The sequence below is a fragment of the Danio rerio genome, chromosome 5 (genome assembly GCF_049306965.1).
Source record: "Danio rerio strain Tuebingen ecotype United States chromosome 5, GRCz12tu, whole genome shotgun sequence".
Taxonomy (NCBI): Eukaryota; Metazoa; Chordata; class Actinopteri; order Cypriniformes; family Danionidae; genus Danio; species Danio rerio.
Window position 1 is genome coordinate 39,263,609 of NC_133180.1, and position 12,204 is coordinate 39,275,812.

Below are 12,204 nucleotides of genomic sequence, written 5' to 3' on the forward strand. Positions count from 1 at the left end.
CAAAATCTGTGTCTCATGAGTGGCACAATTCTCTGAAGGACTATAGAGAAAGGTTCTTACTTGCAAAATGTGCTAAAGAAGACATATGGTAAAGCTATAGCCTTGGGAGGTCCAGTAGTTGTGCTTAATATGTTTATTTCTAAAAACTTCATAGTATGTAGACATTTTTGTCTTATGAAGTTTATGCATTTTAGAAAATTTTTTAATCATAAAATCTGACCCTGAAATTATTTTTGGTATATGGTATGGGTATGATATTAAGTCTAATCCAATCATCTCAAGCTCAATACCTGGAGGGTCGCAGCTCTGCATAGTTTAGCTCCAATTCACACCTGCTTATTAGTCTCTAGTAGTCTTGAACAACTTGATTAGTTGGATTAGCTGTTTGATTAAGGTTGAAGCAAAACTGTGCAGAGCTGCGGCGCTCGAGGAATCGAGTTTGAGACCTATGATCTAATCAGAAAGCAGATAAAACCATATAATTGCACAATGTATTCATAATATTCTAGAATAGCCACAGTAAACTATATTATGTTCAACATTTAATACTTATTTATTACCTATTCACTAAAACTAATTCTTTGTATGTGTGAGCATACCTGGCAATAAAGCTCTTTCTGATTCTGATTATTACACAAAAAGCTAGGGATGGACAATATGGCAAAATTCACAATTTAAGTAATCTAATTTCCAATCCAAATTCAATCAATTAATTAATCAACATAAAACACAGCTAAATAAAATACAATCTAAACATTGTACTTTAAGCTTGCAACTTTCAAACAACTATGTTATTCCCCATCCTCATAGTGGTGTGTAAGATCGGAGTCATCCAAATGATGAAAAAGTATTGCCGTGAACAAAGCATTTTGACCACGAAATAAATGATAGAGTATAATATGAAATTACAGACTTTTTATTTTCGTCTATATAATATATACAGTTAGGTTCATAAATATTTGGACAATGACACACTTCTAACATTTTTGGCTCTGTACACCAACACAACTGATTTGAAATTAAACAACCAAGATGTGCTTTAGCTGCAGACTGTCCACTTTAATATGAGGGTATTTACATCCAAATCAGGTGAACGCTGTAGGAATTACAACAGTTTGCATATTTGCCTCCCACTTGTTAAGGGTCCAAAAATAATTGGACAATTGGCTTCTAAGCTGTCCCATGGCCAGGTGTACTATTCCCTAACTATCCTAATTAGCAGATCTGTTACTGTCAATTCTCAAATGAGATGCAAAGATCTGTCACTATCAGTCAAGCAAGCCATCATTAGGCTGAAAAGCACAACAAACCTATTGACCTTATTCTCCGCAGACGAGTGGGCACTGCCATTTGAAATTTTTTGGCACGAGACTTCCGGTCTCATTCACTTCCATTCATTTTTAGACATTAAATACTGCTCGTTTCGCTGTTTGCTGTTGAAAACTGATATTTCCTTGTTATATTATTCTACTTGGTCTGTATAGTCATGCAAACATTTGTTTGTAGAGCGAGTAGTTAGACCGTTTTTTGCCGTTAATTATTCCTTGTCATTTCTCCCATAGGCGACTGAAACGGAAGTTCTAAGACAATCGCGAAAACAGGCGCACTTCCGCATTTTAGAATAAGGTCAATAAGAGAAATAGCAAAAACATCAGGCTTGGCCAAACCTGCTCTATGGAACATTCTTAAAAAGAAAGAACACACCAGTGAGCTCAGCGACACCAAAAGACCCAGACGACCACAGGAACAACTGTGGTAATTGACTGAAGAATTTTTTCCCTGGTGAAGAAAACACCCTTCACAGCAGTTCACCAGATCAGGAACCAGATCAGGAACACTCTCCAGGAGGTAGGTGTATGTATGTCAAAGTCAACAGTCAAAAAACAGGAAGACCAGATTAGAGTTCTAAAAAAGCCTTCACCGTGCTGGAACAACATCCTATGAACAGATGAGATCAAGATCAACTTGTATCAGAGTGATGAGAAGAGAAGAGTATGGAGAAGGAAAGGAACTGCTCATGATCCTAAGCAGTGAAGCATGGTGGTATATTATCATGGCGTGGGCATGTATAGCTGTCAATGGAACTGGTTCTCTTGTATTTATTGATGATGTGACTGCTGACAAAAGCAGCAGGATGAATTCTGCAGTGTTTCAGGCAATATTTTCTGCTCATATTAAGCTAAATACTTCATAATTCATTGGATGGTGCTTCACAGTGTAGATGGAGAATGACCCAAAGCATGCTGCAAAAGCAATCAAAAAGTTTTTGAAGGGAAAGAAGTGGAATGTTATGCAATGGTCAAGTCAATCACCTGACCTAAATCCCATTGAGCATGAATTTCACTTTGAAGACAAAACTGAAGGGAAAATGCCCAAAGAACAAGCAGGAACTGAAGACAGTTGCTGTAGAGGTCTGGCAGAGCACCACCAGGAATGACACCCAGCATCTGGTGATGACTATGTGTCCCAGACTTAAGGCTGTAATTAACTGCAAAGGATTTGCAACCAATTATTAAAAAATCAAGGTTTGATTTATTATTGTTGTTCTGTCCCATTATTTTTGGACTCTTATGCTGTGTTCACACCAGACGCGGAACGCGTGAATAAATTGCGCTATTCTCGCGTAAATAGTCGCGTGAACATTTGAGGTTACTCGCTTCGTTCGCGCGTCAAACCCCGCTTCATTCGCGCATCAAACCCTGCTTCATTCGCGTGTCAAATTCACTTCAGAACAGACACGGATTCGCGTGATGGGCAGGGCTTCTGTCTGCCGCGTGACTCTAGCTTCATAGCTAAAGGGCTAACATGGATTTTATGAAGAAAATAACAGTGTTTATGTGCTTTATGAAGGATGATAAACAGCGTCGATACGTTTAGAGCCGTGTCTGAGTCCACTACATCCTTTCAGAGGTGCATCCAGCTCTTTAACCTCATAGACTCCTCCAGAAACTAAACCTGGCTGATGGAGGTTTTCAGCGGTGCTTCTGACTGAGCCCAGCCCAGTTTGATGAACTTCTTGTCGGTGTCTGCTGGGGGATTTCCCCTGGGACACCGACAACAGGCGATACGTCACAATCACGCCCCCACAAGAGCAAGCTCCTGATTGGTTAACGCGGCGCGAATGTCCGCTGAAGTTCAGATTTTCGAACGCGAGTGATTTGCGCGAAACGCGCATTAAGCGCGTCAAACGCACAAAACCATCAATTCGCGCCAAGCCATTCGCGCCATGCGCAATTCTCATCATTCGCGCCGCAGGATGTCTATTCGCGCGTTTGTATTAACTTAACATGTAAATCACTCGCGCTTGACGCGCGTGCCGCATCTGGTGTGAACGCAGCATCAACAAGTGGGAGGCACATATGCAAACTGTTGTATTTCCTACACCTGATTTGGTGTATAGAGCTAAAAGCGTTAGAATTGTGTCGATGTCCAAATATTTCTGCATCTTGCGTCTGATGTAATAATTGATTATGAAATCAATTATGAAAAATAAATCCACAAACTTTTGTATTAATAGCACAGTAATATTGCTATATCACTAAAGCATTCTGTTCAGTGAGATAGTACTTTTTTATTTAAACCAACGTTTGGCATCATTTACACTTTAGGAAAGTAACAATAAATAGCACAGTGATTTAAATTCATTGTTTGTTATTGCAAAACAAATGAGCTAACAACTAGATGTTCATTACCACTGCATAATAACAGTCACTGCAATAAAAAGAGACTTAAAGAGTCTCACCCTAAGGATCTCTCTGCAGATATAGGCGATCCAGTCTTCTTTTAAAGAGTTGCCTTTTGTGTTCTTCACCAAGTCTGTTACTGAGCCGGCACCACAAAACTCCATCACCAACTAAAGAAAAATACACAAAATACACATCATTATAAAACTGCAAGCTGATACAGGCCAGTGGTTCCTCCAAATAAAAGAGACCATGACCTCGAAAATTTTCAAGCTAAATCACTTCCGTTAATGGCAGACTGTAGCTGCAATAGAGCACAATATATTAATGCTGTTTTTTAAAGAAGTTATCAGAGTAATTATGAGATCAGGAGTCACAGGTTATGCTGGAGATCAAGTTTAGAGATTTGAGGAAGCAAACTGACCCAGAGCTGGTCATCGTGTCCAGGAGGACTCTTCTTCACAAAGGCTCCATAGTAGGTGGCGATATTTCTATGGTGACTGTACTTCTTCAGCATGTTAATCTCCGCTTTAATCTCCTCCTCTTCTTCCTCAGTCACATCCATGACTTTTATGGCTGCCAGCTGACCTGTCTTAACATGACGACCCTGAAACAGGAAAAAAAATTAAAAAATGAATCGGCAAGTAACAGAGCCTAAATTTACAAATAATTAACACCCTGTCAGCAGAATATACACCATATTAAGTATAGAGGTATTAAACTGATCAAAAGTGAGTGAAAAGACATTCATTAGGTTACCAAATATCCTTTCATTAAAGAATCTTGAGAAGTAACAAAGATTGAATATATATACTATCTGTAGAAAATTAAAGTGAATTTTAAATATATACTATAACAAAATATCAATTTTGATTATAGTAAAAAAGGCTTTATTTTTAGACAAATGAACAGACCCAAATAGTCTTTTTTTTTTAATCAAACTGATTTTTTTTTTTTGGAAATGCACCTTATTTTCCCATATACTATCTCCAATTATTTTTTGGACAACACGAACAGTATATATATATATATATATATATATATATATATATATATATATATATATATATATATATATATATATATATATATATATATATATATATATATATATATATATATATATATATACTATATATACACACACACACACACATACACCACTGTAAAAAATTATGCCAATGCAGACTTTCTTTTCTTTGCAACCTTAATTTTTGCAAAATGGCCATTCCAGTGAAAACACATTGTTTCGTGAAATGCCATGTTACTGAATTATCACAATAGCATGTGTAATTCCAAATTTCACATTGTATACTGTTCTATAAACTAAATATTCAACTCTAAAGCTAAACTAGATAAACCACCTCGCCGTCTCTCCGCAAGCCACACATTCATCACTTGCCATATCCCTTTATAAACTACCGTACATGCTCATTATACACCATGACATAAACAATATCCTCACTACAGCTTATAAATGACACATTCTCCAAACAATAGAGCCTGAAGTATAAATTACACCTTACAAACAATTTAAAGAAGGCTCATGTCATACACTGCAATAATTACAGAGGCCTGTAGGGTTAAAATCACTACATGAGTCTGAATGTATAATGACAGGTCACATGGCTCCTTAAAAGTCAATTCCAATTTTTTTCTTCTTTGTTAAAATACTTCTATGCTAGAATAACATGCAGACTAGATGTAAATCATTTGTATATTAATCGGTCATGAAAGCATTAACTCCCTGACTTTCTCACTGCAGTTTTTTAAGGGGTATTTAACCTTTATTATATAGAAAAGTGGAGCGAGAAAGAGAGAGACAGGAATGCATGGGGAGTCAAGAGAAGGGAAGGATTGGCAAAGAATGTCGAACCACCAGCTGGGAATCGAACTCAGGTCTCTGTGCACTTAACTATTAAGACCAGCTTGACATTAACAGTGAAGTGAGATTGGACTAAGAGTATCTGTCAGACTGACAAACAGGTGATGAAATTAGCATGAAAAAAACCCCACTTGGAAGCTATTTAGAAGAGAAATACTTTAATGTAGTGATGGGAAGTTCAGATCACTTTACAAACTCTGAACTTTGAGTCTCGTTCAGCAGGATGAACTAATCTTTTTTTGAATCATTTCAGACAATTTGCCAAAATGTTACAAGTTGCTTCTCAAACATGTCAAACTAGAGATCAAACAAACCTTGATCACAGTACAAAGTCAATACTATAATGTTATGAATAAAAGCAGAATACTTGGTTGTTTACCTTGTTATTTTGTGTACAGTATAATTAGCTCAGCTCACCTCTTATCTGACAAGTCTTCAAGTTTGAGTCATTCATTCACATGACACTGACAGTCCCATAAGCTTAACTAATGAATGCAATCGGAGCCGGAAAGACCCATGATTAGTTCACAGATCGAGTCTTTAAGTTCTTTGTTTATCATGTGTCAGCACCATATAAAGCTTAACCCATGCAGTCTGACTGACAATTATATCATTCGTTGTCTCGATTCAATGTTTGGGTTTCATCATATGAAAGATTAATTGAAATCAAAATTATCTTAAGTTAAGTTAATTATCTTCATCATATACAAAGTTTTTAAACTCTGTCCAAAAACTCTATTATCACATTTATAAAAACTGAATTTCAAACATTTAAAAACAGAGCTACACTCTAAAATTAGAACTTTAGCACAAAAATATACAGTAGTATTAATAATAATGCAATAATGTGAGGTTGACGAACCAGAAAGGCTCGTAGTGGGTTCTTCATGTATGGTAAAGCGAGAAAACCTCAAAAAAAAAAAAAAAAAAAAAACTACTACTTGCTAATGTGACGTGCAAAGTGATGGTTTATTTACAATGTACGAGAGTGAAAAACAAAATAACCCAAAAACCCAGCAAAATAACCAAAAATAAAAGAACAAATAAACAGCAAACAAACTAACAATATATTTACAACCACACTAGTATACACTGACAAGTCACAAAGAGGTTAACTGACAGTGAATTAGCATTTGGGACTGCCTTTTAAAGGCGAAGCCCCACCCCTTTGACATAAACCCAGATATACTTATTAAAAAGGGAAGTATAAATATCAGTACATGTTTATAAGCTCACTGTTTAAAACACATTAGACATAAAATAGTCATAATTAATCTAAGTAAACCAAAATATATGACCATATAAATATATAAAGGAGGATTCGTATAAGAAGGATTAGAAATCATTTATTAATTTCTGTATCCGATCCTGCCATCAAGTCACATGTAAAGAGATGAACGACTCAAAAACCTAAGGACTCGAGAGATGAAGGAATCAAATCTTTTTCCAGCTTTGACTGCCTACAGTAGGATAGGCTTAGTTATAAGTCTTTCACATGATGAATGAAGACTCCAACCTGACAGAAGACTTGAAAAATCTGATTTGAAAAGGAGCTAATCCTCTCTCCACCTGTGCAAATAAACAAATCACTCTCTGAGAGGACTCATCGTTCCTGAGTGACATTAAAGATTGGTTCAAAATGAACTAATTGTTCAAGAACGACCCATCACTAATTCACTCACTGCTGTTATAGTTTTGAGTGCTCATGTTTACTGCCTGCATGCTCAAGATTTTTCATCATAAACAATAAAAGTGCTGAAACAGTGAAAGTTAGAGATGCATTTTTAAGCTTCAGTGACTCTAACAGGAGTTTCTGCAGAACTTGCAGAAGACCGACATGTTTTATCTGTGTCGCCAGAATGTGACATACTTTCTATTTCTCCAAACACAAAACAATTCATTTTGACATCTTGGATAACATGCGGTTACACCTTTTAGTCTACAGTTATGTTTGACTGTCTTGTAGGCTATTTCACAACCAAAGTCTTGCAACATTTTGAATAAGTCTGTCTTTTTTAGGCTTATTGTAATATACATTATTGTATTCACAATTTTAAAACATGGTCAGACTACAGACCATTTCAATGTGGTGATGGCACTGACCCATGAAGTGTTCTGCTTGTTATCAAACAATTTCATAACTGTAACAAGAGGCAATTCAGTCATAACTTAATGTTAAAACATCTATTATAACATTATTTTTCAATATGTGGACCTTGGTAAATTCTCAGAAACTAGGGAAGTTAAAAAATGTAAAATAGGAAATACGTTAGGACAATTGTTATTGTTTACATGCCTCAAAATGATCTATACGATAAGGTTTCATTAGTTGATGTATTCACTAATATAAAATATTAAGGAACTATATACAGCATTTATTAATCACAGTTCAACATTTACTTAGGCACTACAAAAATCTAAATTCGTGTGTGTTAAACTTTTTTTATATTAAACAATATTTAGAGCACTATGAGGTAACAAACTAATAATGAACAACTTTATTTTCATTAATCCTTGTGTATTGTTCACATGTACCACCCTTTTGTTATGTTTGCGGCTGTTTTTGCCCCACTGATTTACATTACACATTTTTTGAATGCAAAGCTACGACAGCAAATAATCCTCCATTCTTGATTGTTGTTGGTGTCGCTGATGGAAAGAGGTCAAATGTGTGATTTTTACTGTTGATCATCATTTTCACGCAAAAAAAATTAGCTTTGGAATTTTTGAAAAACTCAACAATACTCTAAAGCATTTCCCCAAACTATGTGTAGGAATACGATAAAAAATCCCATTTGTCAGAAGCTAGCTCTCTGTAACTCCAACATGTTCACCCAATGGTGCTAAGCAGGGCTGCGTCCAGTCAGTACCTGGATGGGAGACCACATGGGAAAGCTAGGTTGTTGCTGGAAGTGGTGTTGGTAAGGCCAGCAGGGGGCGCTCAACCTGCGGTCTGTGTGAGTCTCAACGCAGCAGTATAGTGAAGGGGACTCTATATTGCTCAGTGAGTGTCGTCATTTGGATGAGACGTTAAACCGAGGTCCTGACTCTCTGTGGTGGTGAAAAAAAATCCCAGGATGCCCTTTGAAAAAGAGTAGGGGTTTAACCCTAACATCCTGGCCAAATTTGCCCACTGGCCTCTGTTTATCATGGCCTCCTAACCATCCCCATATCATAATTGGCTTCATCATTCTGTCTCCTCTCCACCAATCAGCTGGTGTGCAGTCTGGCGCAATATGGCTGCTGTCACTGGTGGTGGACGTGTAAAACGCTTTGAGTGTCTAGAACAGTGCTATATGAATGTAAGGTAATATTATTAATTATTATTATTATTATTATTGTTATCCCATTTGCTGAGTGTTTTGGCCAAAATAAGCCACAAAGTCATCCAAGACTGGATAAAAACATGCCCAACATGGGCATGCAGGGTTAAAGATGAATAAATACTAGAGCTGCATGATTCTGGCTAAAATGAGAATCGCGATTTTTTTGCTTACAACAAAGATCACGATTTTCTCACGATTCTAAAGGTATGGTAAAAACAAGCATATGGCACAACCTCGATAATAATATTATGTGTAGGTCTACTGGTTTCTATAACTAATTGTATTCTACTTATAATAATTCTGATGTTGAATTATGTTTGAGATATATGCTTGCAATCTGTCATATTAGACAATTTTATTCACTGGTAAAATCAGACATTTGCCATTATCAGATTATGTTCAACAATATATAAGCTAGAGTACTTATACTGACATTGTAAACATTCATTTTCATGCACAACTGTGGGTTCGCTATGAAAGAAAAAACATCAAATGCTTGTCTTAACCATAACTCTAAAATGCGATATGATCATTTAAAATGAATGACTTTCGGTTTCATTCTGACTGCTAAGTGCTTGTTCATACTTCGCGCGCGGCTCCCAAACGATCACTCTGTGCCACAAACTAAATATTATTTACAACTGTATTACCTGTTACTCGCAACATATGCAGGTTCTGATCACAAAAGTAGGTGCGCGCGCGCCCTCTCTATGATAACAGGTCACGATCAGCAGCTCATGTCACGTGTGCTTTCCCGATCGCGAAAACATCATTATATTAAGACAAAAATTACATTTTTAGGTAAATTACACCTCATAAATACAGTATGTGACTCATTCAACATCATTTGGAGGTGTCAATGTCACTGAGCAACGTGTGTGAAACAATGAAAAGACTTGTGCAGCCGCCTTTTCTTCTCTCCTGAACTTGAAAATATGATTGGCAGAATCGTAGAAATGCTGGATTAAGATCGTCTAGGGGGTCGAATCGAGATCGCGAACTTTTAACGATTAATTGTGCAGCTCTAATAAATACCGTAATAAAGTATTGTTCATTGTTTGTTCATGTTAGTAAATACATTAACTAATGCAACCTTAATGTAAAGTTTCACCAAAATATGGACATTATTGTAAACTATGTAGCCAAGTGATGTCTATTGCATTACTTTATCTGACTTGCATACAAGCTTGAATAATCAGTATTTTGATGGTCAACAAACCGGTAGTCAATACTGGCAAAAACACTAATAGAAGCATCCCTATTTGTCACTAGAGGTGCAAAAATGACACAATTTAAGCTGTTCTTCTTGTGCAGGGGACTTCATCATCTCAAGAGCGAGTATTGACAGGTCTGAGCGCAGCTGCAATGATCTGAGGCAGTCGGTGTGTTACTGCACCATGCTGAGAGTGCAATGACATTCTCACACATGTCCTCACGTACACAACTGCTTTACAGCACTACTGTCCTCTGTTACTCATGTACCAGCAGCATCTCTAATCCATCTCCCACCGAAACCTTCATCACACCACATCACGCATTTCCTCACAGAACACAAATGGAGGTTTAATTGAATTACTGTGGCGTCATGTATTATTGTCGATATCTCTCCTTTTCTCACCCTTCATCTCTCCTTATGACTCACCTTGTAAACTTGTCCATAGGTGCCGTTGCCCACGACCTCCACCAACTCGAAGATCCCTGCTGGGTCCTGCCAGAACAAAAACAATTTTAGGATTAAAATATCATTTCAAACATGCAAATCCTGAGTGGGGAGAGACAATTAATTTGGACTTATTTTAAAATTGCTCTAGCCTAGCCAAATTAAAATTATAAATGCCCTAGAGGCTTAAGCTAGAAACATACTTTATTTAAGAATGTGAACAATTGAAGCATGCTCTTTCAATGGTTTAGCTTTAAAAAACCTGGAGAAATACTGTACAGTCACCACTTTATCAAATCTTGAATACTAAATGAATAAACTGTTGCATATTAAAAGTTAATTTGCACAAATGGACAAGTCAGTGAGAGCTCATTTGGGAAAAAAAATTATGAAAATGATTTATAAGTTGTGTTTTGGCAAATGAAGACTTCATATGTATTATTTTTATCAATGTGGTTTAATGATTCAGTTTTAGCTCTCAAAAAAAGACAAGAAAAACAAACAATGTTTGTAAAGACCTTTTATAAAAGAATTTGAAAACTTGATTCATATTTCTTAAAATCTCTAAATAAAACTATTAGTAACCAGAACTACTGGAAACCAAAATGTCTATGAAAAATATTCTTAAGTAGAAATAGAAAGTGTTTCCTGATAGTTTAACCAGTTTTTCTTATATACATTGCAGCATCCAGGAACTGTACACTTAAAGTACAACACATTTTGAACAACACAACGAAACGTGTCCTGTTGTAAACAATCCGTATCAGCCCAGATGGAAGTTTGTTCCCACTCAAACCTCATCATTATGCGACAAGTAACATGTGCTCCAGACTGTCGTGAACACATAGGCTGCATCCATATTGTATACTTCCATACTATATAGTATGCTAAAAAAGTATACGAGCAGAGTAGTATGTCCAAATTCATAAAACAGTATGCGAGAAGTACCCGGATGACATACTACTTCCGGCGACATTCTGAAGTGTGACATTCTACACTATTCTGCACTACTAACTGTAGGTCACGTGATGATGACAAAATTGTGGATGTAGTATGAGTTCCATTCATACTACTGACATTCATACTGTATAGAATGTACTTTTCTAACGGTCAAGAAGTACATTTAAATTCAAATGCTGTACCTACTGAGTACTGTAGGTGATTTCGGACACAGCTATTCAAACTTTGGCTGGGGCTGTGGAGTAATGTGGAGGTGATAGTTGCAAATAATGTTCAGTTTACAGAACAGACTCATAGTTTTGCTTCACAAGATCTCACCTCATGTACAAAGGCTTAACCTTTTTTTGACTTTCAAAGAGCTGAAGGCCATTGTACATTCTTTCGAATCACCAATGATCATGGTTTCAATTAAAATGATGAGAAATAGATCTATCAGAGCTTGAAGTGTGTACATTGGTGTACTATGTTTGAGGCAGCTACACTATATTTTAAGTGGCCTTGTTATGGTGTGTAATTGTGCATTTAATTAAAGAACACTATTAATTAACAACATACATGTAGAACAGACTTTGAACTTCTGTTTATGATTATTGCACGTAATTATGCAAAACTTACTCTTATAATTATTTAATTAATGTAATGGAGGCCGGCTAGCAAAGTGTTTAGCAGGTAAACCTCACTCCTCTGACA

The 12,204-nt window shown here is 36.4% G+C and overlaps 1 protein-coding gene across 24 annotated transcripts in view; it reads right to left on the bottom strand.

Annotated features, from left to right (window-relative positions):
- The window catches only part of mink1 (misshapen-like kinase 1), an 83,522-nt gene that overhangs the window by 57,411 nt on the left and 13,907 nt on the right, over positions 1-12,204 (bottom strand). For 23 of the 24 annotated variants that reach the window (XR_012405668.1, XR_012405667.1, XR_012405665.1 and 20 more), the window contains exons 2-4: positions 10,537-10,602; positions 4,108-4,290; positions 3,743-3,853 (exon numbers count right to left, since the gene is read on the bottom strand). Coding sequence is in view for 18 of the 24 variants with exons in the window: in XM_073949633.1 (XP_073805734.1) it covers positions 3,743-3,853; positions 4,108-4,290; positions 10,537-10,602 (360 nt within the window). In the remaining 6 variants the exon portion in view is untranslated. Of the gene's footprint in view, positions 1-3,551; positions 3,854-4,107; positions 4,291-10,536; positions 10,603-12,204 lie in introns of those variants that run through there. The other variant, NM_001089579.2, reaches the window with a different exon arrangement.